General features: G+C 45.1%; 1 protein-coding gene across 1 annotated transcript in view; it reads left to right on the plus strand.

Moving 5' to 3' along the window:
- The first annotated feature begins 1334 nt into the window (after positions 1–1334).
- LOC311224627 (transducin-like enhancer protein 1) overlaps positions 1335–14290 on the plus strand; it is a 49282-nt gene continuing 36326 nt past the window's right edge. The window contains exons 1-4 of the mRNA XM_084309667.1: positions 1335–1389; positions 6363–6533; positions 8629–8770; positions 13997–14172. Of these exons, the coding sequence (XP_084165793.1) occupies positions 14011–14172 (162 nt within the window). The 5' untranslated portion in view covers positions 1335–1389; positions 6363–6533; positions 8629–8770; positions 13997–14010. The remainder of the gene's footprint in view (positions 1390–6362; positions 6534–8628; positions 8771–13996; positions 14173–14290) is intronic.

A 14290-nucleotide genomic window follows, 5' to 3' on the forward strand; every position in this document is an offset into this window, starting at 1 on the left:
CGGCTGAGCGCACCACTTTCTGTAGGGCCTTCTTGTCCTGTGCCGTGCTGTTCCATACCAGGCAGTGATGTTCCGGTCAGGATGCTCTCTACAGCTCCTGAGTAGAAGGACTGGAGTATCTTCCCCGATACTCTGAACTTCCTTAACTGTCTCAGGTGGTAGAGACGCTGTTTCGCCTTCTTTACTACTGTGACTATGTGTGTTGACCATGTCAGGTCCTCTGAGATGTGGACCCCCAGGTACTTGAAGCTGCTCACCCTGTCCACGGTAGCCCCGTTTATCATCAGTGGTGTGTGTGTCTCCTGCTGTCCTCTCCTATAATCCACGATCAGTTCCTTGGTTTTGCCAATGTTCAGGAGCAGGCTGTTGTCCTGGCACCAGCGTTCCAGTACCTCAACCTCCTCCCGGTAGGCCTTCTCGTCGTTGTCGAGATCAGCCCCACCACCACCGTGTCATCTGCGAACTTCACTATGGAGTTGGAGCTGAACTTGGCCACACAGTCGTGTGTGTAGAGTGAGTACAGCAGGGGGCTCAGAACACAGCCCTGGGGGGACCCGATGCTCAGGGTGATGGTGTTGGAGGTCTGACCCCCCACCCTGACCGCCTGGGGTCTTTCGCTCAGAAAGTCCAGTACCCAGGCGCTCAGGGCGGAGCTCAGACCTAGCTCGATCAGCTTGTCCACCAGTCTGGTGGGGACTATGGTGTTGAACGCTGAGCTGTAGTCAATGAACAACAGTCTCACATAGCCCCCCTTCTGACGGTCAAGGTGCGAGAGGGTGCTGTGCAGTACCTGGGAGACCGCGTCGTCGGTGGACCTGTTTGTCCTGTATGCAAATTGCATAGGGTCCATTATCACTGGGGAGGGAGGCACAAATGTGGTCCTTGACCAGCCTCTCGAAACATTTCATGACCACAGAGGTGAGTGCCACCGGTCTGTAGTCATTTGGACATGCTGGGAGGGTTTCTTCGGCACAGGGATGATGGTAGACCTCTGAAGCAGGCAGGGACCACTGTCTGTGTGTATGTATGTGTGTGTGTGTGTATATGTGTGTGTGTGTGTGTGTGTGTGTGTGTGTGTATATGTGTGCATATATGTTGTATTGCCTAATGACAGACAAAGGAAGCAAGGAGCAGGGAATGATATTGATATATTGATCTGTGTCTGCCTGTGTACATGGATGTGCGTGTGTGTGTGTGTGTGTGTGTGTGTTCGTGGTGTTTATGTGCGCGTTTATGTATGGGTGAGAGAAATATCTTGTTTTCTTGAGACTGTGAATGAGACATGATACTTCCTGACCCTGTGTCTCTGCCCTGTCTGTCCGCTGTGTCTCTCAGGACAGTGACGGAGACAAGAGCGAGGACAACCTGGTGGTGGACGTCTCCAACGAGGTCAGTCTCACGTCTCCGCAGATGGTTTCCTATATTGGACACGTTTTTAATAATAATAATAATAATATATAATAATAATAATAATAATAATAATAATAATAATAATAATAATAATAATAATAATAATAATAATAATAATAATAATAATAATAATAATAATAATAATAATATCTTAGATTTATATAGCGCCTTTCAGGAGACCCAAGGCACTTAACAGGAGGGGTCAGCTAAGGGAAGGGGATCAGGGAACAACGTAACTACAAAAACAAAAGGAAAGAAAAAAAATAAAAAGAAAAGAGGGAAATCAGGCAGAGTAATTTACTACGGTTGTTTGGAGGGAGGGAGTTCCAGAGGGTGGGTGCGGCAACAGAGAAGGCTCTGGGACCAACAGTCCGCATGTTGGTGGTGGGGATGGAGAGGAGACCGGCGTCAGAGGACCACAGCCTCCGGGGCGGGATGTAGGGATGGAGGAGGTCCGCTAGGTACCGGGGGGCAAGGGAGTGAAGGGCTTTATATGTGATGAGGAGGATCTTGAAATTTATGTTGATGTTGATGTTTTAGTTGAGTGGCTTTCATGCCTTTAGAATCACAAGGTATGAAAAGCACAGAAGGCTGCCCGTCAGAACGCTCGCAGTGTTTGACACTGATGTGTCGGTGCAGCTCCCAACGAGACAGGCTGCCAACTGAGAGTGGTGCCCTCACTGCTTGCCAAGTTGAAAACCTGAAATGAGTGATTTGATAGTACGGCTATTATGAACAAAACCTGCCAGAGATATTCTTTCAGAGAAATGTTTCCATTATTATATATGCAGTGTGTATTTGTGCAGTATATATCATGGTCTATCATAAACCGCATTGATGCGGTGTATATCCGAGCCTATGATGGCATGGAGAGTGTCTATTTTGACAACCATTCACTTTAACCTCTTAAGCTCTAGTCTAGCCATATTTTCAGAAAATCCGCCTAAATATACATACCTAAGTAAATGGAAGATTGCTCCACTTCTACAAGGTCCATTTGCATGTTCTTGGTATCTAGGGACATATATGGACCTCGGGAAATGTATTCCCAGTGTCAGAAATATTGTGTCTGTTACTAGGCTTGAGTAAATTGTAGTGAACCAAAGGAGAATATAACATTTCTTTTTATTTTCTTTTTTCATCTTTGACTGTGAATAACACCATGCTAACATTGACCTGACGTGAAAAAAAAGAGGCTCATTTAGCACCTTCTTGAGATCACGTGTACAAAAATTCTAAGCAAATGAATAAAGGGCAGATGATTTACAGGAGGTTTTGTAGATACAGTAATGAATTTTGCCATCTGGACACATGCAATTTTAAATATGAATATAGAATATTGAATATCAGGCCTATAAATTACCTTATTATGGCCAAGTCACACATCTATGGATCCGGCCAAATCTCCTCTTTCCAATGGCAGAGTTCAATCTGGATTTAGTACCACCATGCGCCCCTGACAGGGCAGCAAAAACCGTGAATGAAATCTACTGTAAGTACAGTTACTTATAATGTAAATAGCTCCACCATCTTTCATCGGATTGCAACACAGTTTTTTTCTAGACGTTCACAGAAAGGTAAAGAAACGAACTGTTCTATTTTACGGCAATAACGTTCAGGTTTGTTCGAAGTCAGATGATTGAACAGGGACTGGCGTGATCTGGGAAGTGTAGTTTTATAGAAGAAAGCAGGAAGCCGGACCAGCACTCTCAGATTCAAAAAGTTTTAATCGCAGCATTGAACAAACATGTTTCGGAGCAAGAGCTCCTCCGTCAGTGTTAGTGGCTAGCTAGTGTAGTTTTATGAAATTCGAAAGCCCATCGAAAGCACTGGGCCCTTCTTTCATAGGACTACACCCAAGTATGACAGCTTCCGGGATGCGCCGAGATATTTATGAACTCATATTTCACTAATAACACTTAAAATCATTGGTAAACAAACGTAGTGCTGGAAATATACACTTTGACTGCTGTTTTGATAGGGTTAGGGTCTTTACTCTTGGCTACATTTGAAAAAATAAGCTACATTAATAAAATACGGACTGTATTGATATATTTATGGCGTGCAATTATTGTCCATCCGGTACCGGACCGTTCAGGCTTAAGGGTTAAACATCTGCAAATAAAATACTTTGGTCCCTTCCAAAAGCTTGGTGACGAGCGCAATCTCCGCTACGCCACCCAGCGTGTCTCTCTCTCTTTCTGTCTCTCTCTCTCTCTCGCTCACTCATACGCACACACAGAAACACAAAAAACACTCTCTCTCTGTCTCTCTCTCTGTTTCTGTCTCTCTCTATCTCTCTCTCTCGCTCACACACACACACAGAAATGCATGTAGCCTACTTACACACATATAAACACATATACTCTTTCTCTCTCTTCCACATTTAGAATCTTTATTTATGTCCACATAAAGACAATGTTTAAAGGACACAAATATTATGTCCTTTACATTGTGGGTTATTCTGATACATTCGTGCCCAAATTGACAATGGCAACCAAAGTTACACACACACATGGATGATGAACCTGACAATCAACACACACACACACACACACACACACACACACACACACACACACACACACACACACACACACACACACACACACACACACACACAGACACAATTATCTGCCATCCTATCTGCATCTATACCTTTCCTTTGTACCTGTCATTCAGAGGCCCTTCTCTCTTGCTGAGGTGAAAGACCTCTGTGACCTCTGTGACGCTATGAGGGCCGTCTCTGTGGAGTGACCTCTGTGACCTCTGTGACGCTATGAGGGCCGTCTCTGTGGAGTGACCGGTCTTGGAGCCTGATTGATTAGGGTCAAGGAGGTCATTCTGTAAGAGATAATCAGTGAGTTGGTTGGATACAGCATGTTCAATTGATTCAGAGAGGAGAAGAGCAGAGAGACAGGACGATAGTTATCTATGACGGTGGGGTTCGAGGGTTGGTTTTCTGACGAGGGGTGTGACTCTGGCTTGTTTTAAAGAGATAGGAACCACGGCAGAGTTGAGGGAGGAGTTGATGTTTGCAGTCAGGAATGGGACGCCGTCTGGAGGGTGGCTGGTCCAGCTGGCATGTAGGTTCCATGTCACCAGAACATCAGCATCTGTAAACCATTTATCTCATCTCTCCCTCTCTTCTTCCCCTCCTCCTCTCTCCTCTTCTCCTCCCACCTCCTCCTCTCCTATCCTCTCTTCTCCTCATCTCGCCCCCTCCTCTCCCCTCTCCTCCTCCTCTCCTCTCCTCTCTCCTCCTCTCTCCCCCTCCCCTCTCCTCCTCCTCTCCTCCTCTCTCCTCTCCTATCCTCTCTTCTCCTCATCTCTCCTCCTCCTCTCCCCCTCCTCTCCCCTCTCCTCCTCTCTCCTCTCCTCCTCCTCTCTCCTCCTCTCCTCCTCTCCTCTCCTCCTCTCCTATCCTCTCTCCTCCTCCTCCTCTCTCCTCTCCCCTCTCCTCCTCCTCCTCCTCCTCTTCCTCCTTAGCATTAGATAATTACAGCCTTCTTCCATTAATGTATGCAAAGCCGTTTATGCCCACAGAATATTTTAGTTCTTTAAATATTTCATGCAGTGACCAAAATGTTTAATCTAAGCCTTGGGTATTGTGATAACACACACAAAGCTGAACCAGTCTCTTGTGTGATTTGGAATGTGGTACAGTAGCAGAAAGAATTTTGACAAATGTGGTTAATGGGAGAGAAAGAGAGGGAGGGTCTCTGGTGATTGTGTGTGTGTGTGTGTGTGTGTGTGTGTGTGTGTGTGTGTGTGTGTGTGTGTGTGTGTGTGTGTGTGTGTGTGTGTGTGTGTGTGTGTGTGTGTGTGTGTGTGTGTGTGTGTGTAGGTGTGTGTGTGCGTGTGCGTGCGTGTGTGTGAATGAAATAATAAAAACTTTATTTAACAGATTGCAGAATGGGTACAATACAGTACGGCTCAATACACACAATTGTTAAGGGGATGCAGACCAGAGAAAGACGTTTGTCTTGTTTACATCAGGGTCCCCCATTTTCAATTCATAGTGACATTTATGACATACACAACATACATGACATAATGACAATTATGACATAGGGACATACATGACATACAGGTATATAGTACTGTTACATTTGTGACACATACGATATGCAAATATACAGTACTGTTACCCAGAGATTCTAACAGGAAATATATACATACGGTGGGGAGGAGACTGTCCATTAGGAGGGGGTGTGTGTTCGTGCGTGCATGCTTGCGTGCACGTGTGTGCTTTAGAAGTCTGACACAGACACAGTGGAAAGTGCCCCAACAGCACAGTGTAGAGAGTATGTGTCAGGTTTAGGTTGTTGAAATATTATGTTGTACAACGCGGCGCGTTGAGTAAGAAGACGCTGTCACAACCTGGTGCTGTTGAGATGCTGCCTGTAACTCACCGTAACACACCGTAACACACCGTAACACACACTGTAACACACCGTAACACACTGTAACACACACTGTAACTCACCGTAACACACCGTAACACACCGTAACACACACTGTAACTCACCGTAACACACCGTAACACACACTGTAACTCACCGTAACACACCGTAACACACCGTAACACATACTGTAACTCACCGTAACACACCATAACACACACCGTAACACACCGTAACACACACTGTAACTCACCGTAACACACCGTAACACACCGTAACACACACTGTAACTCACCGTAACACACCGTCACACACCGTAACACACACTGTAACTCACCGTAACACACTGTAACTCACCGTAACACACCGTAACACACCGTAACACACACTGTAACTCACCGTAACACACCGTAACACACACTGTAACACACCGTAACACACCGTAACACACCGTAACCGTCTGGCTCAGAGGACTGGGAGATGAGCCACGGTCTCATCCTCTGGCCACATCTCAGTCACATCTTCCCTTCTCGCTGTGTCTCTCAGGAGCCCAACTCTCCGGCCGGAAGCCCCCCTCACTCGCCCCATGGGAACGGCCTGGATCGGACTCCCACCCTGAGGAAAGAGCTCACGTGTTCCCCCAGCCCCGGAGAGGCCCCCTCCTGCTCCCCAAACCCCCGCAGCCCCACCCCAGCGAAGGGCAAGGACCCAGGACAGGTAAGACAGGCATGCAGCCCCCCAGCACAGTCTCCTCATTATGGACCAGAATCACTATGGCACAGTGCTGTAGCTTCTCTTTCCTGTATTCAAATATATTGTGTTCATTTGTCATTTATGAATGTACTGTATGTTTAACTGTTGTTTAAAACAATTTCCCAGCCTTAGTTAAACAATCAAGTTGTATATTGTTATACTCTATAATGTTGTATATTGTTATACTCTATAATGTTGTATATTGTTATACTCTATAAAGTTGTATATCGTTATACTCTATAAAGTTGTATATTGTTATATTCTATAAAGTTGTATATTGTTATATTCTATAAAGTTGTATATTGTTATATTCTATAAAGTTGTATATTGTTATGCTCTATAAAGTTGTATATTGTTATATTCTATAAAGTTGTATATTGTTATGCTCTATAAAGTTGTATATCGTTATACTCTATAAAGTTGTATATTGTTATATTCTATAAAGTTGTATATTGTTATATTCTATAAAGTTGTATATTGTTATATTCTATAAAGTTGTATATTGTTATATTCTATAAAGTTGTATATTGTTATGCTCTATAAAGTTGTATATCGTTATACTCTATAAAGTTGTATATTGTTATATTCTATAAAGTTGTATATTGTTATACTCTATAAAGTTGTATATCGTTATACTCTATAAAGTTGTATATTGTTATACTCTATAAAGTTGTATATCGTTATACTCTATAAAGTTGTATATTGTTATACTCTATAAAGTTGTATATTGTTATATTCTTTAAGTAAGGGATAATGTATAGCTACGAGGTCATTGTCGCAAAATAATTGACCGACACAGAGTTTAGAATACCGAGGCGCCTCGCCGAGGTGTTCTAAACGTAGTGAAGGTCAATTATTTTGCGACAATGACCGAGTATAGCTATACATTATCCCGCTTATTACATGGCTAACTTACTAACAATATACCTAATTCATTTTACACCATTGACAAGACGAGATCAAATGCAGACGCAGTTGTTGTGTGGCTCCGCTGTCATTATTATTATCGCCGGCAGCCGGCAGGTGTGTCTGATTGCACTGATGCAGTGTGTGTCAGTGGGCTTGATTGCTGCAGCTGTGAACAGCGTCATTATTGCTCGGCAGAGGTCCGTTATCGAGTAATAACGGACCTCTGCCGTGTGCTACTGACCAATCACAATCAAGCATTTCGGCGAATGTTAAAACGCCATGTAATAAAGTTGTATATTGTTATACAATATTGACCACTTGCACAATGTGGGGGCGTCATATCCGGTTACGTCTCTAGCCCCGCAGACTTCTTACGGTCCCATCACAATACATTGAGTTTAGCAACTTTTCTCCCGTCAATAAACAACTTTATCGTCACTTTTTTCTTTTTTAATTACTAAATTCAAATGATTTAATAAGCAAACGTTTGTAAAGTGTGTTTGTCAGCGGGGTCTTTTAAGGTCTTTGGGCTGTATTTTATGTACAAAAGTTGACTGTTAGTTAGCCCCATTAGCATTTAGCTCGGCCTAAATCCAATACAACCAACAGTTTACCAGATTAACAGAAAACGTTCACAACTTTCGAGAATATCAAACGTGGGTCTAACAGATGCCACGTCGATACTGAGTTATATGTCTCATTTCATGCCCTATATCTAACAGATTAATGTATTGGATTTATGCAGAGCTAAATGCTAATGTAGCTCCACTGTTAGAGTTAGCTACATTAGCATTTAGCTCCGCATAAATCCATTACATTAATCTGTTAGATATAGGGCATGAAATGAGTCATATAACTCAATTAGTATCTACATGGCATCTGTTAGTAATTCAAAAAGAAAAAAGTGACGATAAAGTTGTTTATTGACGGGAGAAAAGTTGCTAAACTCAATGTATTGTGATGGGACCGGAAGAAGTCTGCGGGGCTAGAGACGTAACCGGATATGACACCCCCACATTGTGCAAGTGGAGAATAAAGACTGTCTAGAATTCCTCCCTCCTCGCTTAAGGAAGTCCACATGATCTGCTTTGAGGAAGAATATATTTTAAAATCCTATCCCCCATAACTATCTGCTATTTGTTCTTCTCAGAGGGAGAAGTCCCAGTCTCCGCTGTCTAAGTCCAGCACCCCTTCCCCGTCCCACCGCGAGGCCCACACCCCCGGGGCCCCTGGCCCCAGCACCTCCTGCCTTCGCCTGGTCAGCAAAGCTGCCTCAGCCGCAGACCCCCTGGGTGAGACTCTCCTAACCTTTGACCTTTAACACATCACACCAGACCTGGTAGAGATTGGAACTCACTGAGGTGTGCTGCAATCTCCTGGTCACACACTGCTCACAGAAATGGGAGCATACCTTCACATAAGCTTCCTTCTAGGTTTTTCTTCTTCTGGAAACAATTAGGGTTTGTCAGCGGAACTGTACCCTGGTCTGGAGGGCGGCTCTTCCTCATCCTATATACGGCTCTTCCTCATCTACTGTATATACGGCTCTTCCTCATCTACTGTATATACGGCTCTTCCTCATCTACTGTATATACGGCTCTTCCTCATCTACTGTATATACGGCTCTTCCTCATCCTATGTAGTATCTCACCCAACTCTGTCCGCTTCGACTCATTCCTTTCTGACCCTCAGGGCGGGATCGACAAAGAATGGATTGCACGGTGCTAATTGCACCCTTACTTACAATTCATTATGAATTGAAAATGGGGGACCCTGATGTAAACAAGATGAAAGTCTTTCTCTGGTCTGCATCCCCTTAACAATTGTGTGTATTGATTGATTGAAGATCGTATTAACAGATTGCAGAATGGGTACAGTACGGCTCAATACACACAATTGTTAACACAATGGCCGCCAAGAACGAGTTAACTCGTTATAGCCCGCCAATCGTTGGCCGCCAACAACGAGTATACTCGTTATTATGATCGTTATTTCTTTTATTCGCTATTTCCATTCATAATTCATCCTGCTATGGTGTAGGACTGTGTTGCACTCTGTCTGAGACCGCAACGGTGCGATACCGCCGCCTAACACCTTGCGGCCGCTATTGCACTCCATTTGAAACAATGTGGTTTGTTTTCCTGGCCGAGCTGCAGCGTGCAGGCGGGGTCTAAACACTCCAGCAAGGCAAGCGCTCATAACGATGCATCGACGAGGCTCCACCGCCCGCCCGTTCATTTTCTTTGGTGGTAAACGTGGGACACACTACCGCAACCAGTATTTGGAATGGCGATCAGATAATTGGATTATTCTTTTTGCAGTACATCATAGACAAGGTAAGGACTATATATTATCAATCTTGCGTTGATCCGATAATTTCCCCCCCGCTGTGTGTGTGTTGGCTGCGATCAAAGCACAGAGGGCCGGTTTTCCCCTGTCCCCTTTCGTGCATGCATGATGAAACATAATACCGATAATCTAGCGTTGATTTCAGGATGATTCAATAATCAGGCGAGAAATGGCAACGTGTTTAGTGAATTTCACTAAAGGGCTGTTTGACGGAGTTCCCTGTGATTACACAGGATCACTCTACAACTATACTTATATTCACCATGGTATAAAACGGAAATCTATGGATGAAAAAATTATCTGTTTTTTGCATGTTGACTGGAAGAAACCCACTGACAATCGACAGCGTTATTAGATCCATAGCTATAATATAAAATATAGGTTTAGCTCTACAAACAAGGTGAGCGATTACATGGGGTTAATGGGTGGCATCATGGAGATCTCCAGATCAAGTTACGGAGAATCAAATAGACCACATATGCATCAACAGAAAGTTCAGGAGGTCATGGCAAGATGTACGAGTCAAGAGAGGGGCAGACGTGGCATCAGACCATCATCTTGTGCTGACGATCATAAAACTACGTCTGAAGAAGTATGCCACAACCACCGGCGCAAGAACCAGATATGACGTTGGACTTCTTAGGAACAAAGAAATACAGAGTAGATTCCAGATCAGCCTTACCAACAGGTACCAGCAACTACAGGAACAGGATGAAGACACAGATGTGGACATAGAAACTCAATGGCAGCACACAAAGACGTTGTGGCTGGACACCTGCAAAGAAATATTGGGAAAGAAGAAGACAAAACACAAGGAATGGGTCTCAATGGAAACACTCCAGAAACTGAAAGAAAGAAAGGAGAGGAAAGAGATACTGAACACAAGCAAAACAAGATCAGCAAAAGCAAAGGCACAGGAAGAATACACCCAAGCCAATAAGGAGGTGAAGAGTAGCATTAAGAAGGATAAAAGAGATCACATAGACAACTTAGCCAAACAAGCAGAAACAGCGGCAGGGCAAGGCAACATGAAAGACCTCTATATGATCACTAGGAAGTTAGCAGGCAAGTTCCAACAAACGGACAAACCGGTAAAAGACAAACAGGGAAACCCACTTATAACAACAGAGGACCAACGGAGAAGATGGGCTGAACATTTCAAAGAACTACTGAACCAACCAGCCCCGACAGAGCCAGCGGACATTACACCAGCGGAGAGAACACTTCCAATAAACTGTGATAAACCCAGCAAAGCAGAGATAAAAAAAGCTATTATCTCAACAAAGGACGGAAAATCTGCAGGACCAGATGAAATACCAGCAGAAGCCATCAAGGCCGACTTGAAGACTGCGGTAGATATGCTTCATAGCCTCTTCACCAAGATCTGGGAGGAAGAAAAGATTCCAGAAGAATGGAAAGATGGAATCATCATCAAGCTACCAAAAAAGGGAGATCTTACCAACTGCAACAACTACAGAGGAATAATGCTTCTATCAGTACCGGGAAAAGTACTCAACAGAATTATACTGGACAGAATGAGTGTTGCTGTGGATCCCATGCTTCGAGACCAGCAGGCAGGCTTCCGGAGCAACAGATCTTGCACGGACCAGATCGCCACCCTGCGCATCATTATAGAGCAATCCATCGAATGGAACTCTCCATTATACATAAACTTCATAGACTATGAAAAAGCCTTTGACAGTGTGGATAGAGAGACTCTGTGGAAACTGCTGAGGCATTATGGTATCCCAAAGAAAATCATCACTCTGATTCAAAACACCTATCAAGGAACATCATGCAAAGTTTTACATGCAGGCCAACTGTCAGAGAGTTTTGAGGTCAAGACCGGTGTGCGTCAGGGATGCCTCCTATCGCCCTTTCTATTCCTTCTAGTCATAGACTGGATTATGAAGACCACCACAAAAGGAAATAAAAACGGCATACAGTGGACCCTATGGACACAACTGGATGACCTCGACTTTGCTGATGACCTGGCTCTCCTGTCACACAACTACAACCAGATGCAGAACAAGACAACCAAGCTGGCAACTACATCCCTTGAGACTGGGTTGAGAATAAACAGGAAGAAAACCAACCTAATGATGATCAACACCTCTACCAACAACACAGTCACAGTAGGTGATGAATCCATACAGGAAGTCAACTCCTTCACTTACCTAGGCAGTATCTTGGATAAGAAGGGCGGCACAGATGGCGACGTCACAGCAAGAGTAGGCAAAGCCAGAGCAGCATTCATCATTCTGAAGAACATCTGGTCCTCCAAGGACATCGCCATGACAACCAAAGTGCGGCTCTTCAATTCAAATGTCAAATCTGTCCTTCTCTACGGTTCAGAGACTTGGAGAATGACGAAAAGAACATTGCAGAAGATACAGACCTTTATAAACAGCTGTCTGAAACGCATCTTTGGGATCCGGTGGCCAAACAAAATCAAGAATGAGGAACTATGGCTGAAAGGAAGACAGGAACCAGTGGAGAAGCAGATCCTGAGACGAAAGTGGGGATGGATAGGCCACACTTTGAGGAAACCGGCTACCAGTACTACACGCCAGGCCCTGACTTGGAATCCCCAAGGGAAGCGGAAGAGAGGGCGGCCTAAGAACACCTGGAGGCGGGACACTGAGGCGGAGCTCAAGAGACAAGGAACTACCTGGGGGGAGGCAGAAAGGACAGCCCAAAGCCGTGTTGGATGGAGAAAAGTCGTAGATGGCCTATGCTCCATTGGGAGCGATGGGCCTAAGTAAAGTAAGTAATGGGTGGCATGGCCCATGCACTTCCCGGAAGGGGGTGGCACTCAATGTGTTAAGGGAATGCAGACCAGAGAAAGACTTTCGTCTTGTTTACATCAAGGTCCCCCATTTTCAATTAACACAATGATCGCCAGATGGCGCTGTGGGCGTATGGCCGTTTGTGCCATTGCTTTGTTCAATGGGATAATGCCGGTATTTGCAACTGCTAAAACTATATTAAATATTATAGCTATGGATCTAATAACATTGTCGATTGTCAGTGAGTTTCTTCCGGTCAACATACAAAAAACAGATAATTTTTTCATCCAAACATTTCCGTTTTATACCGTGGTGAATATGAGTATAGTTTGAGTGATTCTGAGTAATCCCAGGAAAAGATGCGAAAATAGCGTTTTAGTGAAATTCACAAAACACGTTGCCATTCCTCGCATGGATCAACAATCAATCTGAAATCAACGCTAGATTATCGGTATTATCTTTCATCATGCACGCATGAAAGGGAGACGGGGACGCAGGGCCACTCTGTGCTTTTGATCGCTACCAACACACATACACACACACCACCCCGACACGCTTCGATCGCGGGGAAAGAATTATCGGATCAACATAAGATCGATAACATATAGTCCTTACCTTGTCTATGATGTACTGCAAAAAGAATAATCCAATTATCTGATCGCCATTCCAAATACTGGTCGCGTCAGTGTATCCAGCGTTATCCAGCATTGCATATGAAAGGGGGGGAGGGGCCTAGTCGATGCATCGATATAAGCCGGAGTCTTGCCGGAGTGTATAGACCCCGCCTGCACGGCTCAGCTCGGCCGAGAAAAGAAACCACATCGTTTCAGATGGGGTGCAATAGCGGCCGCAAGGCGTTAGGCGGCGGTATCGGATCGCTGCAGTCTCAGACCGAGTGTCACCCAGTCCTACAGCGCAGCAGGATGAATTATGAATGGAAATAGCAAATAAAAGAAAAACGGATCCAATAACGAGTATACTCGTTGTTGGCGTCCAACGATTGGCGGGCTATAACGAGTTAACTCGTTTTTGGCGCAGAATTAGCACCGTGCAATCATTCTTTGTCGATCCCGCCCACAGTGTTTGCGTTTGTGTTTGTGTTTGCGTTTGTGTTTGCGTTTGCGTTTGCGTTTGTGTTTGTGTTTGCGTTTGTGTTTGTGTTTGCGTTTGTGTTTGCGTTTGTGTTTGTGTTTGCGTTTGTGTTTGTGTTTGCGTTGTTGTGTGTTGTGTGTTGTGTTGTGTTTCTGTGCTATCTGGACCTCTTCTTTCTTCCTCTCCCCTCTTTCCCTCCCTCCATCCCCCCCTCCCTCCATCTCCCTCCCCCCTCCCCCTCGCCCTCCCCCCTCCCTCCCTCCCTCCCCCCCCCCCCTCCCTCCCCAGCTCTCCGCAGTCCCATGTCCGTGCCCCCTGGTTCGTACCCGGCTCACTTTGGGGTGGTGTCCCACGCAGGCCTGAACGGGGAGCTGGCCAGCCCTGGAGGATTTGGCGGAGCACTCACCCTCTCCCCCCAGATGAGCGCCGCGGCCGCGGCCAGCGCCTACAGCCGCAGCCCCATGGTGAGCTGCACCCTCCTCCACGGCCGGGGCCGTCTGGTCCCCACTCTGCCAGGGAGGACAAAAACACTGTTTAGGCTACTGGTGCTGTATCTTATTATCACAAGTTGAAATGGTTCTT

Source organism: Notolepis coatsorum (assembly GCF_963971535.1).
Source record: "Notolepis coatsorum genome assembly, chromosome: 3".
Classification (NCBI taxonomy): domain Eukaryota; kingdom Metazoa; phylum Chordata; class Actinopteri; order Aulopiformes; family Paralepididae; genus Notolepis; species Notolepis coatsorum.